The following is a 22,593-nucleotide window of genomic DNA, read 5'->3' as shown; positions in this document are numbered from 1 at the left end:
ACACAAACCATTAAAAGATGATGAAATTTACAAGATATTTGTGTATTTGAAACTTATTGGTTATTTAGTGGTTTTTAGGAATTATTAATATTTTTAAGTGTGATAATAATATGTTTTAAAATGATTTCTTATTTTAGAGATACATACTACAAATATTTATGGAAAAGGTGAAATAATATGGGGAATTTGCTTCAAAATAATCCAGGAGTAGGGGGAGTAGGTAGAGGTATAGATAAAACTAGATTGGCCATGAGTTATACTTACTGATATTAAGCGGTGAGTCCATGAAGGAGCAGTATACTATTCTGTATACTTCTGAAAATGTTTAAAATTCCCTATTTTTTAAAAAAAGGTATTAATCAAAGAATATAAAAGTATTAATTCAAAGGGATACATGCACCCCCATGTTTATACCAGCATTATCTATAATAGCCAAATTATGGAAACAGCCCAAGTGTCCATCAACTGATGAATGGATAAAGAAGATATGGTATATCATATCTGTGTGTGTGTGTATGATATTGTGTGTGTGTGTGTGTGTGTGTGTGTATACATACATACATACCATATCTTCTTTATCCATTGGCTATTATGGAATATTACTCAGCCATAAAAAAAGAATGAAATCTGGCCACTTGCAACAACATGGATGGAGCTGGAGAGTATTATACTAAATGAAATAAGTCAATCAGAGAAAGAAAAATACCATATAATTTCACTCATATGTGGAATTTAAGAAACAAAACAAATGAGCAAAGGGGGGAAAAAAGAAAGAGGCAAACCAAGAAACAGATTCTTAACTGAAGAGAACAAACTGATGGTTACCAGAGGGGAGGTGGGTGGGAAGACGGGTGAAATAGGTGATGGGGATTAAGGAGTGCCACTCGTTGTGATGGTGTTGTATGACAAGTGTTGAATCACTACATTATACACCTGAAACTAATATTATACTGTATGCTAACAATTAGAATTAAAATAAAAACTTTAAAAAAAAAGTCAAGCACAGAGTAGGAACCACCAATCTAAAGCCATGAGCTCACTAATTCCCAAGTCTCTAAGAGTATGGGCACTGTTCTATGCATTAGGTGATAAACTTTTCATCTCAGCAGTGAGTCACTCACTGTTCTTCCTTTCATGTACTGAATTGATTTCTTCCACTGACAACAGGTACATTCTTCTACAGATTAACAGAACAGTTCAAGAATATTCTCTACATGGAACTCACAATAACAAACAGACTAGCTTTCTTTCTTTTGCTTTTCTGTCCTTCAGGAAGCCCAGCAAGGTGATAAGCAAGTGTCCCATGCCTATAAATATGCCCCTTCTCTCAAAGCCCTCCACTTGGGATAAAGCCTGGCATGAAAACATAATGAGGTGCAAGACCACGAAAGTTTACTGGAACACTATGAGAAGGACAGGGATCAAGAATATAGCAGGAACAAAAAACAGATTTTGGAGTAAGCAATCACATCAATAATCACATTATAATCATCCTTATTGATATGCTGGTATTGATAGAAATATCTGTAATGGAATATCATCGTTCATTCGGAGTTGTGTTGCTTCTTTTCATCCCACCCAATTACCCGAGTTCTGTGCCTTTTTCCCTTTGCATGACAAACATTTCTGACTTGCCCCAGTTTCTTTTTCCTGGGAGAATCTCTATGTAGGAACTGAATCAGGCAAGCAGGGTCCACTGTATAACTCCCTACCTGTGTCCCGACTGCTCTGAGACGTGGAATCATTCTCCACATTATAGATGACTGTCCCCTGAGAATCAGAAGAGAAGTGACTGACCACAGACTCATGGTGGGAGTGTTTGTAGGGATAGCTCTCCGTTGAGGAATCTGTTCGAGTGTCACTTGAGATGGAGGGCTCCCTCCCTGAGGGAAGGAGGAGACACATATGCAAAAGTAAGGAAAGAGAGGATAGTGACAGAGAGAAGGCAAAGAGTTGGTTGTCAACAAAGGTCCATAACGCAAGAACTTCCTAGATGGAAGGGTGAGAAGGATATACCAGAGCCGTTCTTCCCAACACCCAACTTCCAGATAACCCAGACACACAAACAATTCCTCCCACTCCTGCCCCTACCTTGCGGAAGCCCTCACTTTGCCTGCCACTGTGAAAAACTGTGGGGCTTTTAGAAAACCTATGGGGAAAAGTGGAAGAAAGGAAAAAGTTGTGAAAAGTAAGATCTATTTAGATGGAGAGTCCCAGGCCGACCTGGCATACATAACCAGTTGCTTCCCATCCCATAATTTTTCTCCTATACTGCCAGAAATGTCACTTTAAAAAATTTAATTGACATTGTAAGCATTTTTAATATATCTGAGAAATTATGGGGCTGTTATTTATACTTTAGAGTAAAGTAGTTCAATCAGACTACTTTTCTCTGAACAACTTGCTGAGATAAGCACAAAAGTGGAAATGGGTGTTTGACTGAAGGGAGAAAAAGTAGAGCAGGTCTGGGTAGGTACATTGTTGGGAAGAACACCAGGTACCAAGCAGGAGAGAGGCACAAAAGGGAGGGAAAAAAATTCCAAGGACAAGTGTCTTCTCTTTCAAAATTATACTCTGGGACAGTCCTAGATCTAAAAGAAGAAATGAATATTTCTTTTTCTTCCTTTTCAGAAATCAAGCCAAAACCATTAGGATTATATTTCTAATATATTATAAGCCTCTATGAGCTAACCTCAGACTTTAGCCATCAAGCTGCAAATCGTTTCTACAGGAAAACATGATTTAAGTTGCAAACGATTGAATTAGAAGTGAAAAACTGATTCATAGGCTGAGGAATATTGCTATTACACTTGGCATTTTAAAACAAAAGTCTCTCTTCCCAAACAAAATGACTAGTTTTGTAGTAACTCTTATAATTTTTCTTGGTCTTAACACTTCGGTGAAGTCACTGTTAAACTGATAGTAAGAATTAGTCATCTTACCATTATTAGAAGGTTAAACACCGAGTCTCCCTGAAACTTATTACTTCAGGCCAAATCAACCTAATTGCCTTCTCACTTGTGAATCAGGGGCAGGGGACTTAGGCAATACATTCTTGAAGGCCGAAGGAAACAAAGTCTGGCACACCTTGGGCTTCAGCACGAATTGGCACTTCTTTCCATCTCAAATGGATTTTCTTTCTACAGGCTAGGCTATGTGCTAGGCTCATGATTATATATGAGTCCTAACTGTCCAGTGATCACATTGGAAAGGAGAAGAAAGAGGTAAAGAGCCAGACTGCTCACCTGAATCTTCACTATCATAGCATGTCCTGCTGTATGACTGGAACTCAACTTGGGGAGGCAGGTCCTGGGTGGACACTGGCGTACCCTGGGGGTCTGCATAAAGCAGTAGCAAAGGCTGATAATGCCCCTTGATGCATTTGGTCACCACATCCTTCCATTTGGGCCCAATCTGAACCAGAAACAATCAGAAGAACATGACAGTTATACTTCATATCCACAATTCAAAACATATCTTCCTACTCTGTTTTTCTAAAGAAAGTAAGAAAGATAAAAAGACAAAAATTGGGTAAAGAGACCACAAAGAGACCTTAGACCTAAATTTCATAAATTTTTTGTTAAATCTCTTTTTTTTTTTTTTTTGCTAAACCCTTTTAGAAAGCAGTAAAACCCTGTAAGAGGTAGGAATGATGAATAAAATTACTTTTATTTCTGTGAAACATCAATTCAGTTGTGAAATATAAATGAAAGTTCTCAAAGGTGAATATGCTATGTGAGGGGACTTCAGCTGCCTTGGTGATCAATTTCTTTTCACAGATTAAAGCCCTTGTTGGAAATTTGCAATTCTATCATTCTATAAATTATATAATTTTTGCCTAAATATTAAAATCGCTTTTATGAAGCTGAAGAGCAGGCAGAAACTCTCTCACAGACTGCCTTAGAATAAATGACATTCCATTTCAGAGTTCACACATGGCAGGACATAAAATGTCAAACTGCTTAGAATAGACAGCTGAACCTCGGCCTTAGCTTTGAGCTGGATTCAGCACTGCCAAAGCAGTGGAAAAGAGTGACAGAAGAGCCATGGAAACAACAATCCAATCAAATCCCTAAACTCACCCTCTCTTAAACGTGAACCAGTCACATTCTGAGATGGTGTGCTCTTGAGAGAGTTGAACAACTAGCATAGTGCTTATTTCATAATAGATGTTCAGTAAATTTATAACTATTACTTTAATTAAAACAAATATCCTTTTTACATACAAATCTTATTTAATATCTTATAAGGCAAGTATTATTTTTCAAATAAAAATGCTAAAGCTCAAAGAATTCATATAAATTGCCCTAAACTACAACAGCAAAAAAAGAGATAGACAATCAGGAAATTTGACAGACTTTACTATTTGTAGAAGACACTGCTTACCGTCCATGGACTGGTGTAAATTATAGTCAGGAATCTTCTAGCTGCTAACCTTATCTCAAAAGCTTCCTAACTCATGCAGATCACCTTAACTACTGCAGTCACAGACTCTGTGATTTAGATAGTAACAAGTTTCCAGCTTTAAATATCCTCATAGCCCCCATTTTTTTCCCCTACACTATCCCCAAAACATGTTAAGGCACTTCAGGGAGGTAGCAATCAGAGAATAATCAATAGCAGCTCTGGGATAAAGGATTACCCACTGATAATTTCAGTTTGAAATTCTGAACTTCATGCTAACCTTCTAACCTAATTTGAAGCATTAAACTGTTCTCACTCAAATCAACCAATTAATACGTTAAAACAAAAAAAACCACTTTGTCAACTAGTAAACACAGAACTGTGCTGACTGCATGGTGAGAAGATTCAGAGAAAATAACAGGGAATATATCGATCCTATCTTTAAGGAACTTACCATCTAATTGGAGAAGTTAAGACTGACACTCTCATAAATTCAATAGATAGGTAAACAGACATCAAAATTATGAAGACAAGTAGACAAGTAATTATCCTTAGTTTTTTGTTGCAGTCACCAAACACTTTAAGAAGGGCTTGAATATTCCTACCTCCTTGACATGAGCATCATCAAAATACATCCATTTGCGGATCTTTGTTTGGAAAAAAAATGTAGAATAATGTTTGCCATAGTAACAGATCATTCCTACTAAGTACAGTTCAGACTGCTTGGCCCGGTCATCTGTCACTCTGAAAAACAGCTGTGGGGAAAAAAGAGAATGGAAGAACAGTCACATACTCAACCCTCTCACATCATCTCTCAGCAGACTCCATCATTTCTTGTTAAGGTACTGACTTGTTTCTCCACTCTTCAGTCTAAAAATTTCCCTAGTTCGTATTAATCATCAGAATGAACCTAAAAAGACAAAATGTAGGGAAAAGCAAGACAGATAGAAGCCAGTAAACTGGTAAGGTGGTGCTGTTTCTTCATACTTTCAATAATATTTTATTGCTTGTGCTTATCATAAGAAGAGCCAAGAAATTTGAAAAACACAAAGCAAAACAAAAACAAAACACTCAAGTTTCAAAAGTTACTTATCAGCTGGTGCCATAAACATAAATTTCCTTCTGAGACCCGAACTAAGGGGTAAAAATGCCCTTAGTAGGAGCAATACCACCATCCTGGTTATCAGCATTGTAATTTGTAGATGTCTAGCACTGCCATAGTTTCGAAGAACATACCAAAAAAACTTGACAAAACGGATATTTGACTTGAGAAACTTATTTGAATGAGAAAATCATCATAAAAATAAAATAAAACTAGAACAATACATAAGACGTAGACTACAGAAATTTAGAAAAGTGAGATTTAATTGTGCATACCCTACTCATGTCAGAGATTCCTTGGGAAGGAGACCTAAAATAAGATCCCAGATAGTTCATTTATTCTCAGTTGTGGCTTAGTGACATTAAAGAATGACAAGGAATCTCCTTAGTCACGGGACTGTTATGAGAAAGAAACCAGTAGAAAGGAAACCACAGAATTTCTGGCTCTTCTCTTGAACTGAAGGAAAACCCTGGCTATACCTATAGTAGGGCATGGAGCTGATAAAGGTTAAGGACCCCAGGCTTGAAATCTTTTCCCCTATTTCTCTGAATAGATGCACAGAAAACCACTAAACCACTAAATTCTCTTCCAAGCTACTTCACTGCCTTCTCAACAGACATTGGGTTCCTCACTGTAAATTTTGTATTGTAAAACTCAGGTCACCAACTTCTACCCCTTCACTTCCCATAGCAGCTCTAGTCAGGACTGCTCACTTCTTTGACCTGTGGTTGAATATACCTCCCTACCCTACACCAGTACAAACAAATAATGAGTAGGGCACACAATAACTCTATAAATGGCTTGATTTTTATCAGTAGCTAAGCTCTGCCCATCCTGTCTTTCAAGGCGAATATCATCCCATTTTTTTCTAAAAAGCCTTTGCCACCTACCCAAAGGAGGTATGTGAGCAGGTAATGCATGCACGTGTATGTGTACACATATAACAGGTATATTTGTCCAAAACTCTATAATATTTGTCACCTAGGATATACTTTTGTGTTTAGTGTTCATTGCCCTTAAGCAATACTAAGACACAAGAACTCTAAGTCAGAGATAAAGGTAGTAATACTTACATCACCCAGCTTAAGGCAGGTACCCAGGCTGTGAATGACATCTTCTGCCAAGTCTGAGTGGTCTGAGTCCCATACTAGCCCAATTGTGATAATCTGTGGAGCATTCATCAACACACGGCGAATCCGAATCCTTTCTCCACAGTTGCTCTGAAATACATATATAAGACAAGTTTGAGATGTTTCCTACTGGCTCTGCCTCAATTCCACTAACCCTAGGGCTCTTCTCCCCACTCTGAACCCTACCCCTGACTTAACTCACCGGACAATTCCGCAGATCCCCCATGGTGCTGGCATTTTGCAGCAGCTCACCAAACATGCTTGGTGAGGGTTTTTCTCGTCTTTCCAGCATACAAATAGCCTGATTGCTAAGATAGGGAATGGAAGGGAATGATGGTAGGAGTTACTCAGACTTAAAACTAAATCAAATAGATTATTCATACAAACTCCTAAATCACATGTTTGATTTTCTTCCTCTGCCCACTATACCAAAGCCCCTTGTCCTGACCAGCCAGCTTCAGTGTCCCAAACATAATGAGTGCCCCTGCCTGTCCCCAAATCCAAAGCTCATAGAGTCCCCATTTCACCTCCCACCTTGCTGACCAGAACTGAACCTAACAAAAGGAAATGGTTGGGAGAGGAGGAGGAACAACAAAGGTTACTTTAAAGTTGTTCTGAGTTCCTACAATATAGCATAGTCTTAACAATAAAAACGTAAGCTATTTGGATGCCTTCAGTGAAAACTCAATCCTTAAGGAGTACCTAAGGGCACAAACAGAGAACCCTTTAAGACTCACCAAAGGGAAGTAGTGGAGATGTAATGCACCATCTGGATGAAAGGCAGCGGATCAGAAGTGGCGCCACAGCTAGTACACACACACTGGGCCCAGGTAAAAAAGCAAAACCAAGCAGCCACAGTCACTGATTGTTTTGGCACCCATCTAATACCCCGCATCCCAGCATAAAGTGTTCTTGAAGAAGAAGTGATGTAGATAGAAATAAGGTTCACCTGTTCAAACAATGTCATTGCAAATTTCTGGTGGGAGATGCAGTGTTGGGCAGTACATATATCCTCTTTGGTTTCATCAGCAATGTGGAAGTGAATTCTCATCAGAAGGTTTTCCTAAGAGGGAAAGAACAAAAGCAGTATATCAGTGATACTTAATAGAAAAACGCACAAATTGGTAGGCAGTTTACTCAGAGAAATAGTAATCCGCTTGGAAGGTAAGAATACCTCTGCTTTTTTGAAAACTGTTTAATTGGAAATAATTATAAATTCACAGGAAACTTCAAAAAAAATTGTGTAGGAGGTCCATGTACCCTTCACCCACTTTCCTCCAATGGTAACATCTTGCATAACTATAGTACAATAACCAAACCAAGAAATGGACATCAATACAGTCTACAGAGTTTATTTAGATTTCACCAGTTTTACATACACTTATTTGTGTGTGTAACTCTCCGCAATTTTCTCACATGTATAGAGTCATATAACAACCACTGCAATCAAGATATAAAACTGTTCCATCACAAGGTTCCCTCACATTATTCCTTTATAGCCTTACCCACCCAATTCCAACCTTGATACCTAGCAACCACTAATCTATTCTCTTATCTCTATAAACTTGTTATTTCAGGAATATTATATAAATGGGAGCATATGGTATGCATATAACCTTTTGATACTGTGTTTTTTGGTCAGCATAATTCCCTTTAGATCCCTTCAAGCTGATGTGTAAATTAGTAATTCCTTTTTATTACTGCATAGTATTCCATGGCATGGAAGTACCAAAGTTTCACTATTTACCATTAAAGGAATTTGGGTCGTTTCCAATTTGGGGCTACTACAAATAAAGATTCTATGAATATTCATGTACAGGTTTTTGTGAAAACTTAAGTCTTCATTTCTCTGGGGTATATGTCCAGTAATGCAACTGCTGAACCATATGATAATTTGCAAGTTTAGTTTTTTAAACAACTGCCAAACTGTTTTCCAGAGTGGCTATACCATTTTACATTCCTATCAGCAATATAGAAGTGATCCAGTTTCTCTGATTTTGGTGACATTTTACCCTGTAATGGAATATAGATCACTCTCAGATTTTTTTAATGGATGCACACAGAGAGTCTTTTGAAGGTTGATGGGTAGAACCCAGAGTTCAGAAGAGCCTTCTACTAAATGTCACTGGGAGCAATGTAGCTACCTAAACAGCACATTACACTTGTGTTAGGGACTCAGTTACTCTCTGTTTAATTATCATTAGTAACGCAGGATTTCACAAAGTACGGTGGTCCCCAGACCAGCAGCATCAGGGTTAGCATCACCTGGAAACTTGTTAAAGCTAGATATTCTTGGGCCCTAATCCAGACATACTGAATAAGAAACTCAAGGGAGTGGGACACAGCAATTTGTATTTTAATGAGCCCTGTCTCCTTTGAAGGTGAGAGCCACTGTTTTATGCAATGGCAAGCACAAAACTACTCTAAGCCCGAAGGAAAGAAAAAGAATAAACCCATTATGCAATTCCTACTTCATTAGCAGAGACACCCTAGAGCTCTGAAAACCTAGGGAAATTCTTAGTTCTAACTGTAGATACTAGGGCAGAGTAAATACTACAGTAAAGTACCCAGTCCCTGATGGAGACCATCAACAGTCTCACCCCAAATCAAAGAGGGCCAGAGGCCAACACTTACAAAGCACTCCGCAGCATCATCCATAATTCCCAGCTGGAAACGCTGTTCATCCTGGAAAGTCTTTGCCAGAGCACTGCGGAGAGTGTCAGATGGAAGCACTTTTTCGCTACTACACTGAAACTGGTTAAAGATTCCCTGTAGGGAAGAGGTTAGACAGGGGAAAAAAGCACAGTGTTGTTATTAAGCTTCTACACATCCCAGTCTGTCAAGCTAGCATCTCCATGCTTTTGACAATGGAACCAAATATACTTCCCATGAGTTGATATGCTTGTAGTTGGTAACAAAAAAGCAAAAAATCAACAGTCAGAATAAAGGGCATGATCTGTGCTAGTAAAGATCCTTGCTCTTTCATCTGACCGTGATACCATTAAGAACACATTAGGAGAGACCACTGTCATGAGTTAATTAATACAGGGTTACCTCATTTCCTCTGATCCAGAGGTAGAAGATCCACAGTAAATAAGGACAAATTATATATAAATGGTTTGGTAAATAATTCTCTGGGGCTTAGCCTATGAAACTTGGCCCCCTTCTCTTAATTTAGAATTACTCAAAGGATAAAGAATAATATAACAAAGACCTACTTGTCTAATACCCAGAAATAAACATTCCATCATGCTTATTTCAAATCTACAGATGAAGTTCCATTTAAGACCACCCACTCTTTACCAGCCATTCACTATCATGAGTTTGTTGCACAATCTTCTGTTTTTTAATACTTCTATACACCTGGGTATTTGTGTATGTGTGTGTGTGTGTGTGTGTGTGTGTGCGCATACGTGCGTGCGTGTATATATAGATATATATCCTTAAATAACACATAGTATACTTTTACATATATTTTTGTTTATATACAAAGTATCACACTAACTTTTACTTTTTTAAATTCAGCATTATTTTTGAGATCTGTCCATAATTTATACATGTGTAACACACACACATACATACACACACACACACGGTTCATCCTTTTTCCCTGCTGTGTTGTATCTTATCAGGTGCCTATACGACATCTATTTATACATTTCTTTATTGACGGACATTTTGGCAGCCTCCATTTTTTTTCCATTATAAAGAAGCTATTTCAGCTTTTACTTCCACCAGTAAGTTAATATAAATAAATTTACCCATATCCTTGTCAGCAATTAATAAATACACTCAGACTGGTTAATTTGAGTCTTTCTAACTACATTTAGTTTTTCTGGGTCTTTTGTGAATATGACTTTTGGCAAATATCTTCTCTAGTCTTCTAGTGTCTCTTATGTGGAGAAGTTTTATAATTTCGTTGTAATTAAATGTATCTATCTTCTCCATCTTTACCTGATCTGAAACAATGATGAATGTGATGTCCAGAGAATGGAAACAAAAGGTGGCAACAAGTGGCACCTGGCTTGATGAATTCTTCTCAAGTGGTATTGACTTTCCCCACAAAAACTAGAATATGGTCCTTTGACATCACGTGGCCCAGATCCTCACTAAACCACCCAGATAAACAATAAATTCAACGATGAGTTACATATCAACACACCAAAGAATGTCACTCACTTGAAATTCTTGTTAGTAATTTCCTCATTAAAAAAAAAAAAAAGAACAACCATGGTTATTTTTCAAACTTACTAATGAGACTAGAAATGAGACAATTTAATAAACTTACTTATGTGATCTAAGAATAGGAGGCTCACCAACCTAGAATGGTCAATTCTTGGTCCTCATCTTACTTGGTCCTCATAAGCAGCTCAGTCACTCACTCTTCAGATTTTTATCCAAATATTACCCTCACTATATAGTACTTCCTGATCATTTTATTTATTTGTTTTCCTGATCATTTTATTTATTTGTTTGTTTTAAAGATTTTATTTGTCGAAAAGAGAGAGTCTGCACAAGCAGGGGGAGCGGCAGGCACAGGGAGAACAATGAGCAAGGAGCCCGATGCGGACTCGATCCCAGGACTCTGGGATCATGACCTGAGCCAAAGGCAGACGTTTAACAGACTGAGCCACCCAGGCGTCCCCTGATCACTCTATTTAAAATTGCAAGCTCTACCCCCTCTTCCCCAAACCTCCTAACCTCACCTGTTTTATTTTTCTCTGTGGCACTTATTATCATCTGTAATACCATGTATTTTACTTATTTACTGTTTGACTACACTCTCTAGAATTTACGTGTGAGGACAGAAAATTTTTGCCCTTTAATTCCCTGCTATATTACTCCCAACACCTAGAAGGTACTGGCATATAGAGGGCAACTGATAACTAATTCTGGATGAGTAAATGAATGAATGAATGATGTGATATAGGTAAGTCTTATTAAGATATTACATTCCCTCTTTTTTTTTTTTTTAAGTAGGCTCCATGCCCAGTGGGGAACCCAACACAGGGCCTGAACCCACGACCCAGAGATCAAGACCTGAGCTGAGATCAAGAATCAGACGTTTAACCAACTGAGCCACCCAGGTATCCCTTCTTTTTTTTAAAGAAGATAAAGAATCACCTAGGAATGTTGAAAATTTTTCTTAAGGTAATATAACTGGTTAAAGCAAAATAGGGTTAAATCTCATTCTGCTAATTTCAAGCTAGAACTGTTTTTTCCTCATTCTACTCTCTTACTAGCACTGTTCCTCCTCATACACACTGAACATCTATCCCAAAGCAGCTCAAGAGCAATCTGCTACATAACTTGCTATTATTTCCCTACAAAGGACTTCATATGATGTGGAGGAAACAGTACTAATAATACATATTTAGTATTATTTTATAAGCTAGGAGCTGGGGGAAATCTATTATAAGTTATTTTGGATTAATCTAGACATTTTTCACAAATATATTTAAGAGCACGTAAAGAAGGCAAGGCAGGACCTTCCATAATTTGTTACTGGAAATAGAAGAATGTCTACCAGTGACCCTTAAACTAGACCAAAAGGAACGGTCTAGGTCCACAGTTAAACATTCTCAGAGAGCAATTGGTATCTATACCAAGTGACCTATAGGATTCTGAAACAGAGGAACACAGAAACAAAGGAAAAGGTGGCCAAAGAAGCAGTGACTGCTTCTACAAATAATAGTGGTTTGACCACTGGCAACAATAAGTGACCACAATCACATCCTAACTTGCCGTTCTTCTCAACTGTTAATGCTAAGATCTTACTGCTAACAAAGGCTCTATTTCTAGAGCATGGGATGGATGAGGTTTGGTCCTTTGTCCAGAGTCCAAAACAGGTTTCAAAACAAACCAATGGGAAATTAGTTCCAGGATAGTTCTATACAAATGTGATATTTGCAAAATACAGCTCCTTTAGTCTTTCTCAACTGAGTTCCCTGAAAAATCAAGCCCTAATATTCTAAGACATCAACAATTCCTAATGACTAACTTCTCTCCTATGTATAGCAGTAGTTATGTTATTATCCAGAGAGAATTAAAATAGTCGCTCAAGTCATGTTCTGTGTTCTGTGGTTCAGATGACTCTGCTTGAGAAAGGACAGAACTCCACTGAAAGATGGTACAGAATAATAGTTAAGAGCATGGACTCTGGAACCAAACTATCTGGGTTCAAAATCCCAGTCCTGTTATTTGCCATCTCTGTGACCCTAGAAAAGTTACTTAACTTCTCTAGGCTTCAGTTTCCTCTTTTAAAAGAAGACTAGTAATAGTATTTACCTCCTAGGGTTATTTATGGATTAAATAAATTATCTATATCTCTATCTATTCCTTAAGACTAATGCCTGGCTGTAGAAGTGCTATCCAAGTAATGTTGTTGTTGTTATGATTATTGTCATTATATTTTAGGTTACTAAGGATCCTGTCTGCCGCTGACCTTGGGTCAGAAATGCATCTACTTTGAGCTACCTCCTCAGTCTCTGAAATCTGGATAGGAAGGACCAAACTTTTCTCTTTCTGTTGCTCTCATTCGAGAGAGGCAGATTTCTCATGACTATATAAGAAAGGTTTCAGCACAGAAAGGGAAAGACCTAAAGTCAGAGCTCTGCTTACATGCACAGTGGATATGCAATAACAGATCTGACTTGTGTTCGGTGTCATCAATGTCTCCAAACTATACTTTTTCTCATCTCTTAATTATAGGCAACTTTCTCCATTCACAATGAATATCTAAATGTATTCAGAATGCCTGCATCTTCTTTATTTTATTGTAACTATTATTATCAGTCTTGCTCTGCTATTGTTAGGAAAAAGCAAGTGTATCAGGGATGAAGAAGCCTGAGCTGTCCCAGCATGCATCTGTGGAGCTGCAGTTCTGGAAGAAGCTGTAGCACAAAGCCCCTCTGTTAGGGCAGCACACTAACCCCTGTGTGTCCCTCTCACATGAGCACAAGGGCTGGAACGGGCCTCCTCCTGTTCCCTTTTTCACCCTCCTCCCACCTTTCCCAGAGGGAGATCCTGTTCACACCAAAGAAAGCCAAGAACATTTAGTTCAGCAATAAGAACAGGTGGTAGCACCAATAAGGAACAAAAACTGGTATTCTTCCAATTGCTGAGTTCTGTGGCAGGGAGTGAGAAAGGGCAGGAGAACCAAAACCCAGGAGTCATTTTTCCCTATGGGGTCCCTGATGGTTTCATTTCAATAAACAGAGAAAACCCACCTTTGAGGTTTCTCTCTGCTCTTCTTCACATAGTGAAACCAAAGAGGTCTTCCTTTTCATTCTCAGGGAAAGGCAAATTACTTTTTGTCTGTTAACTATTTTCTTGGATACAGTGCAAAAGCAATAAGACTTTAATGACTAAAAGCAGGTGCTTCCCCACCCATTTCTCTTGGATCATGGAGCAAACAATTCTACCCACATGAGCACATAGTTATTTGGATTAGTAAAAACCATGTAAATAAGATAAAAGTGCCATAAAGACAGAAAGTCTTTGCGCTCTGGCATCTACAAATGCAGCTGTTGCTTAAGTTTTTTTCCCCCCTAAAACACAGACTTTTGTTTTTGGGCAGGGAACAGCTGTTTATCTCTCAGGACTTCCTAGACTTGCATCTAAAAGAAGTCATGAGTAGAGAAGATGGGGGTCAAGGAGAAGGGCCATCACTAAATCTGATGCTTTATGGACCCTAGGTTTTTCGAAAGTTAGTAGTCTAACTAATCCCTGAAGAGTGTCCAACAATAACTTTTGCAAAGGCACGACACACTTTATGCACTGCTACTAACTCAGTTCTTAGGTTTTCTCTTCTTGATCTGGGCTTCCCAAATCTCTCATCATTTTGGCTCTCATAATCACTCCTTTTCTCCACACCTCCTGGAAATCAGAGACTTAAATAACTTGTAAACCTGAATGTGGCCAATCAAGCCTGTTTGTAAACACAATCCTCTGAAAGAAAGATAACGGAGCTACTACTCCTTGAGGACTACTGGAAAAGAGAACTCTCACTAGTTTTATGTGTTCAAAAGAATCGCAAACATTCTCTTTCAAGAGGGGAAAAACATATAAATGTTTGCCATTTTGGCACCCAAAACAATAACATTAGATTTTTAACATTTTATTGCAGAAAATTTCAAACATACTAGAGTAGACAAAATACCACAACAAACTCCCATGTACCTATTATCTATCTTCAACAATTATCAGCCTGTGGCCAATCTCATTTCATATATACAACCCACTCACTTATCCCATTCCCAGATCATTTTGAAGCAAATGCCAGACATTACTCATCTGTAAATACTTCAGGATATGCCTCTAAAAAATAAGAACTCTTTTTGTTTAAAACATACCCATAATATAATTAACACACTTAGAAAAAGGTAATAATAATTCCTTAATCATCAAATATCCAGTCAGTTTAATAGAAACTGTTGCTCCAACATCGAAGAAGGCAGAACAGCTGGCTAGTTTCTCCGTTGGGATTCCTTAACCTTATGTCTAAAAATACCTACCTTTTCTGGACTTCACGATTAGAAAATTACCCGCATATCCTACCTCAGTCCTTTTAAGTAAATTCAGTTATCAATACCATATCTCCCCATTGAGTTTTAGGGTTTTATTTGTACTCTTTGAGTTCATAACCTAATACTTTGTGGACTTGCAGTGGTGAAGTTAAAGACTTATTAAAGCTACCTATCACACTCATTCCTGCTATCAGGGCAAAAGAGACAGACACCCACATACACACAAAGACAGAGACACAGAAAGAAACACCAAGACTTCAAGACACTGAACAGAGAGCCACAGAATAGAGACAGGCCAAATTCACCAGAGAATTGCTTTTAGTGGGAAATCATAAACTAATGGTGAGATTTTACAAAATATAATAGTCAATTTGCTAATTTTTGTCAAGATAAAAAATATAGGACCTTAGAGATTACCAACAGTATTTAAATCAAATTTTGAGAATCAATACCATAACCACTTACCCCAAAGGGGAAATGAAAAGGGGGACCCTTCTGGACATGCACAAAGATTTTGAGATTGTATAAGTTTCAGGTTCTGCCATAAACTCTGAAAAGGAAAGAATCATAATACTATATTTGTCCTTGCAGCCATACCCCTCTATTTGAATATCATGTAAAATTCTAAGCTCCAAATTTTAAAAAGGATAAAAGACTCAACTTTATACTATCCAAGTTAAGCCAACGGTTAAATTAGTTGAGAATACTTCAGTACAGCCTAATAGGACTTTAAGACTAAGAAAGGTTAACCGAAAGATGACACACATATGCTCATACACCTAGATAAGCAAAACAAAGAAGTTCAACTCAAGTAGATAATATTTGCATTAGACAAAGGGATATACCTTCTTCACGTGAGGGCTGCTTATCACTAGCCAAAATTTCCAGGGAACATATTAGAAATCTAATTTCCCTGTTTGAATAGTCCAGCATAACAGATTTACTCTTCTCTGATATTAACCATGACTATAGGACAATGAAGAATCTTCTATTCCAATAATCTACCAAAAAAAGGACTGGACTGATGATAATGAACAATGAGTAATTTCCTATACCACTTTATTCCCTGTGCTTATGCTTCAATACCCAATAGAGGAACAGCTACATGATACACACTTAAAATATACTCAAGTATTTATTCTCCGAACTCTCAAATCTCCCCCCAGTTAACAGGTGGGCTATGAACAGAACACAGATTTTCCTACCCCTTTCAAACGGTCTTACTGCTTACAGACTTGCGTTACACAACACCTTATACACAAAAACCTATTTACTCCCCACCTACCCTTACCATCACCACCATTCCCTGGCTTTGATGCCTTGTACTAGCATTCTTAAAAGAAAAATCATTAATTAAGAAGATTTGTTGAATTTAATCAATCAATGAAGCATTCTTCTTTGCCTATAACAAAAAACACTCTGTCCTACATCTTGGCACACTGCAAAGCCTCTAGTACAATCCCTGGAAGGAGAACAAAATCTTTGTGGCATACTAAGTACAGAGGACGGATTTCCTCCCCTGGACAGAGATAAATAAATAAGCCAATACCAAAGTAAAACCATACCCTGGGGGCTGGGGGTAAAAGGGTAGATTCAATATGAATAATAAATAAGAGCTCTGGGCTATAGGCATTACAACAGTTCAGGTCAGGAAATATCTTTTAGTAACACTAGATGGGAATAAATTTGTAGATTCAGAAGGAACAGGGTAATTAACACACAAATCGCTCTTATTTGCTAAATCAGTGTTGAAAGGCATTGTGGTTCAAAGTAGGAAGAAAGACACACTAACACAAATTCTTTTTAATGAAAGCCATCATTAATAACTTGCATGCAAGATTTCAAGGCTGAAATTACTTTAGGAACTTTGTATCAGATAACAAAGAAAAAAAAACAGTACATTTTACAGAACCAAAAGAAATGGATTATCCTAAATATTGTGTATAAACCACCAAAAAGCAATTATAAGCTCTGAATACAACATATACTATGGTACCTGGTGAAGGTCACAAGGCACAAAAATACTGATAAACATTCAGAAAGCAGAAGAAAAAGCAAAAATATTATACAAAAGGTGTTCATATAAGACCAAAAGTAAAGGCATTTTAAGGGTTGGTGCAAGGAAAAGTAAAAAGTGCAGAAAAAGCAGGGATATATATCTTCTAGCCAGACTCAGAAGGGCAAATCATTAGACTAAGGGAACATCCAAACATTAGACTAAGGGAAAGTTGGCTAGCTTCTGATTCATCTAGGAACATGTTTGTGTCTGTTTTTGTTCTTAATATTGGGTTCTAGAGCTAAACGATTATGTACCACCATAAAGAATTCTGACTTTATAGAATTGGCAAGTTCTTATAGAGTACTTCAAATTCAAGAGTTTTGGAGTTCCCGGGGCACCTGGGTGGCTCAGTCGTTAAGTGTCTGCCTTCGGCTCAGGGCGTGATCCTGGCGTTCTGGGATCAAGCCCCACATTAGTCCACTGGGAGCCTGCTTCTTCCTCTCCCACTCCCCCTGCTTGTGTTCCCTCTCTCACTGTCTGTCTCTGTCAAATAAATAAATAAAATCTTTAAAAAAAAAAAAAAGAATTTTGGAGTTCCCTATTTTGAAAAAAATCTATGATATAAGAATTTTACATTCCAAACTCAGCACTAAAGAATGCAAATAGGACACGAAGTAACCAGCAAAAAGGAATTCTTATTTGCTTCAGCAAAGATTCCTCTAATTTTGAAATAGGAGGCAGAGAAAAAAAAATGGGATTTAAATATATAGAATTACACCCACACTGGGACACCACAAAGTTAACATGTAACTTAATTGTAGGATACCAGATAACTGCTTTGCTTGACAGAATCCCAGGCTTTTGACTCTTCAGCAGATTTTCCCACCATCAACTCCCCAGGACCCCCACCACACATATACATCTCACCCTTCCCTAACTAAATGAGGCATAAAGTCCCAGATTAAGTAGACCTACTAAAAAAAAGTATAAAACCAAAAGCCACAATGAAAATCAGAAGTAGAACAAGAGTGAGAAAGAACATAAAAGACAAAGAAAAAAGAGAAGAAAAAGGCAAGTACTCAAAACTTTATAACTAAAACCCAAGAACTACTTAAATACATGAACCCAGAAAAGTTAAGTGTTTATATTATGGTGCAAGCACTATAAGGAATACCAACAGGGAGGAAATGCTGAGCTACCTTCCCCAAAACTCATTCAGCCATGCTAAATACGGTTAAGTAAAATAATCATGGGTCTAGATAGAGGTCAGATTTTTTAAATTTCCTTAAGAAGATACATTTCTGGGGGGGAAAAGAGAAGATATGTTTCTGAATTGGAGTTCTGAAAGGACTGGATGTGGTTTGGTTTAAAAGGGATGTGTTGTTTTGCTTATTGTTGTTATGTTTTGGGTGCCAAGGGATCCAGGCAAAGTGAATAATATCTGCAATGTCTAAGAGGTAGGCATAGAGAGTGTACCATCTGCTATCATAGTTGAAATGGAGAGTGCCTGAGTAAGGAAAGGAAAGGAAAAGAAAGTATGAAATTAGTTTTTTAAATGCCTATAATCATACATTTTTAAGCGATTTAAGAGATAATAGAGAGTCCCTTCGAGGTTACCCAAGAAGGGAGTAATTTCAAAATAGCACTCCAGCATATTCTTAGGTTAGAACAAATGAAAGAGGATGATACTAGAGATGGAGAGGCAACTCAGGGATCTGAAAAAAAAGTATTCTTTTTACTGTAAAGTGGACGGAAAGACTTAATACTAGAAATACATTGACCAGAGGGGAGGCATAAAGAGAAATGACAATTTCTGTGATGCAAGTCAGGCAATTTCCAGCTTTCCTCTTTACACTTTAGTGTGCTTTCTAAAATGACTGTGGTATGTTTATTTTGTTGTTGTTGTTAAGATTTTATTTTAAGTGATCTCTATACCCGCCGTGGGGCTTGAACTTACAACCCTGAGATCAAGAGTTGCGTGTTCTACTGACTGAGCCAGCCAGGCACCCCTGTACTACATTTAATAAAAATCATCATTTAAATTAAAAACAAGCATGATGTTAAATACTTAGCCAAAGAATAATAAAGAAATGCCCATGAGTTCACCACCCAATTTAAGAAATGGAAAAATTAGGGACTCCTGGGTGGCTCAGTCAGTTAAGCATCTGTCTTCGGCTCAGGTCATGATCCCAAGGTCCCGGAATCAAGTCCCGCATCAGGCTCCCTGCTCAGCAGAGAGCCTGCTTCTCCCTTTCTCTCTGCTGCTCCCCCTGCTTGTGCTCTCTCTCTCACACAAATAAATAAACAAAATCTTTTTAAAAAAATTTTTTAAAGAAATGAAAAGAATTAACAATGAGTGTGAAACTCCCCAATTGACTATAATCTCCTCCCCCTCCACCTTCTAGAGATAACCAATGTCCTGAATTTTATGAATTTTCTCTATAGTTTTATCACATATATGTATCCCTGAACAACATGTTGTTTAGTTTTGCCCATTTTTACTTTGTATATAAATGGAATCATAGTTTATATAGTGTTCTGTGACTTGCTTTTTTCAGTCAGTATAATGTTTTTGTGATTAATCCAAGCTGATATACAGAGCTAAAGGCTATTCATTTTCATTGCTATATAATATCACTTTAGGAACAAACCATAATTTTTAAATACATTCTACTATAGTTGGAATGGGTTGTTTCCATTTTTCTACAATCACAAAAAAAATACTACTTTGAACATTCTCAAATATGTCTTCTGATATGTATATACAAGGAAGTTCTCTACAACATATACCTAGGAGTGGAATTACTGAGTTACAGGGTATACGCTACTTCAATTTTACCTGAAAAATGTAATATCAAATTATTTCCCTAACGAGTGGTATCAATTTATATTCCAACCAGCAATTGTATGTAAGTTCTTATTATTCCACCTTTCAGGTAACAATCTTAACTGATTTTTAAATTTCTACTAATCTGAAGACAGTATTGGTTTAGTTTACATTTCTTAGATTGCTTAGGAGGATAAGAATCTTTCATCTCCTTAAAGGTCTTTCGGGTTTCCTGTTCTTAGAAATGCCTGTTTATATCTTTTGCCCATTTTCCCACTGACTCAATTTTCTTTTACATACTCATTATAGAAGTTCTTCTCTGGAGTTCTATGCTGAATACCAACACTTTGTTGGTTATATAATATATTGCAGATATTTCCTACCTGTGTGTGGCCTTGTGTCTTTACCCTCTTCTGGAGTCTTCTGATGAACAGAAGTTTTTGAATTTTCTGTAGTAAAATGTTATCAATGTTTCTAACTTTGTGTTTTTCATGTCTTATTTAATAAGTCCTGTCTATCCCTGAGTTCATGATATTCTATTTAGAAGATATTTTCTTCTAAAACTTTAAAAAAGTTTTCTTTCATGTTTTAGTCCTTAACTCAGCTGAAATTCATGCTTTTGATAATTATATGAGGTAGGGTTTTAATTTCCTTTTTCTTTCTATATGGATCACCAACTATCTAATCACCATTTACTGAAAAGTCCACTTTCTCCTTTGATTCACAGGGCAAGTAGCAAGTTTCTCTAGGTCTATTTCTGAACTCTTGACTTTGATCCATAGATTTATTAGTCATAATGTGTTGATACCACATTGTCTTAATTACTATAGTTTTATAAGCCTTGATATCTGATAAAGTATGGTAGTCATTAGTACTTTTGCCAAGTATTTCTGGTTCTTCCCTCTCCCAAGGATTTTGATAGGATCACACTACCTGGCCCACTTGGGATTCACTGGAGCCATATGATTTTAGTTCTGGTCAGTGAGCTCTGAGCAGAAGTGACCTGCAGAGCATTCAATTGTCCGTGCAAAACCCTCCAGAGTTCTTTTCCACTCTGACTTGGCCACTAGTAATAGTCAGCTTGGTTGTAGCTTTGGCACCTGAGTTTCTGAGTGACTACAATCAGTAGGGTTTTCCTACTAACCTGAAGTGGACAAGTAATGGGAATGCAAAATAAATCTTTTGTATATTTATCACTGAGATTTTAGATTGTTCTGACTGATACACAGGCAAGTCACACATTTTGTTATTATTCTTCAAGAATGTTCTGTCTATCCTTCCCTATTTATCATAAGAATTTCAGAATTGAATTTTTTCAACTTCCAGGATAAACCTGCTGGCCAGAATACACATTAGTATCATCACATTGGAAAACATATGGAAATACTGGAAAACAGTTCCACTCCTGGGCATATATGCAAAAAAAAAAAATCTGTATACATATGTAGATACATACAAGAATGGTCTTGGCAATATTGTTCATAAAAAAATAAAAAATGGAAATAATCCAAATGACTACCAGCAATAGAATAAACAAACTGGTTTATTTACACAATGAAATACCATATAATAATGAAGATGAACAAAGTCAACGTGCCCTAAACATGCTGCACTAAAGAAGACATACACACACACACACACACACACACACACACACACACACTTTCAAACAAATTTATATAAAATGATTCCATTTACAGGGCACCTGAGTGGCACAGTCAGTTAAGCGACTAACTCTTGGTTTCAGCTCAGGTCATGATCTCAGAGTCCTGAGATGGAGCCCTGAGTTGGGCTCCGTGCTCAGTGCAGAGTATGCTTAAGACTCTCTTTCCCCATCAAAAAGGAGAATTACAGACCGATTTCCCTGATGAAAATGGACGCCAAAATTCTCAACAAGATCCTAGCTAATAGGATCCAACAGTACATTAAAAGGATTATCCATCACGACCAAGTAGGATTCATCCCTGGGATGCAAGGTTGGTTCAACATTCGCAAATCAATCAGTGTGATAGATCATATCAACAAGAAAAGAGTCAAGAACCATATGATCCTCTCAATTGATGCAGAAAAGGCATTTGACAAAATACAGCATCCTTTCCTGATTAAAACCCTACAGAGTGTAGGGATAGAGGGTACATTCCTCAATTTCATAAAAACCATCTATGAAAAGCCTACAGCGAATATCATTCTCAATGGGGAAAAGCTGAAAGCCTTTCCCTTAAGATCAGGAACACAACAAGGATGCCCACTCTTGCCATTATTATTCAACATAGTACTAGAAGTCCTTGCAACAGCAGTCAGACAACAAAAAGGGATAAAAGGTATCCAAATTGGAAGTCAAACCGTCTCTCTTCGCAGATGACATGATACTCTATATAGAAAACCCAAAAGACTCCAACCCCAAATTACTAGAACTTATAGAGCAATTCAGTACTGTGGCGGGATGCAAAATCAATGCTCAGAAATCAGTTGCATTTCTATACACGAAAAATGAGACTAAAGAAAGAGAAATTAGGGAATCCATTCCATTTACAATAGCACCAAAAATCATACGTTATCTCGGAATTAACTTAACCAGAGAGGTAAAGGATCTATATTCTAGA

The 22,593-nt window shown here is 37.4% G+C and overlaps 1 protein-coding gene across 2 annotated transcripts in view; it reads right to left on the bottom strand.

The window, feature by feature from the left end:
- USP54 (ubiquitin specific peptidase 54) overlaps nucleotides 1–22,593 on the bottom strand; it is a 60,272-nt gene that overhangs the window by 27,795 nt on the left and 9,884 nt on the right. The window contains exons 3-10 of one of the 2 annotated variants that reach the window (XM_040624615.1): nucleotides 9,271–9,405; nucleotides 7,586–7,699; nucleotides 7,374–7,456; nucleotides 6,839–6,944; nucleotides 6,580–6,726; nucleotides 5,010–5,159; nucleotides 3,246–3,414; nucleotides 1,713–1,883 (exon numbers count right to left, since the gene is read on the bottom strand). In XM_040624615.1, the coding sequence (XP_040480549.1) occupies nucleotides 1,713–1,883; nucleotides 3,246–3,414; nucleotides 5,010–5,159; nucleotides 6,580–6,726; nucleotides 6,839–6,944; nucleotides 7,374–7,456; nucleotides 7,586–7,699; nucleotides 9,271–9,405 (1,075 nt within the window). The remainder of the gene's footprint in view (nucleotides 1–1,712; nucleotides 1,884–3,245; nucleotides 3,415–5,009; nucleotides 5,160–6,579; nucleotides 6,727–6,838; nucleotides 6,945–7,373; nucleotides 7,457–7,585; nucleotides 7,700–9,270; nucleotides 9,406–22,593) is intronic. The other variant, XM_040624616.1, reaches the window with a different exon arrangement.

This window comes from Ursus maritimus, unplaced genomic scaffold (assembly GCF_017311325.1).
Source record: "Ursus maritimus isolate PB19 unplaced genomic scaffold, ASM1731132v1 scaffold_7, whole genome shotgun sequence".
Taxonomy (NCBI): Eukaryota; Metazoa; Chordata; class Mammalia; order Carnivora; family Ursidae; genus Ursus; species Ursus maritimus.
The sequence above is the reverse complement of the archived record's forward strand: the minus strand, read 5'-3'. Positions and strand labels throughout refer to the sequence as shown.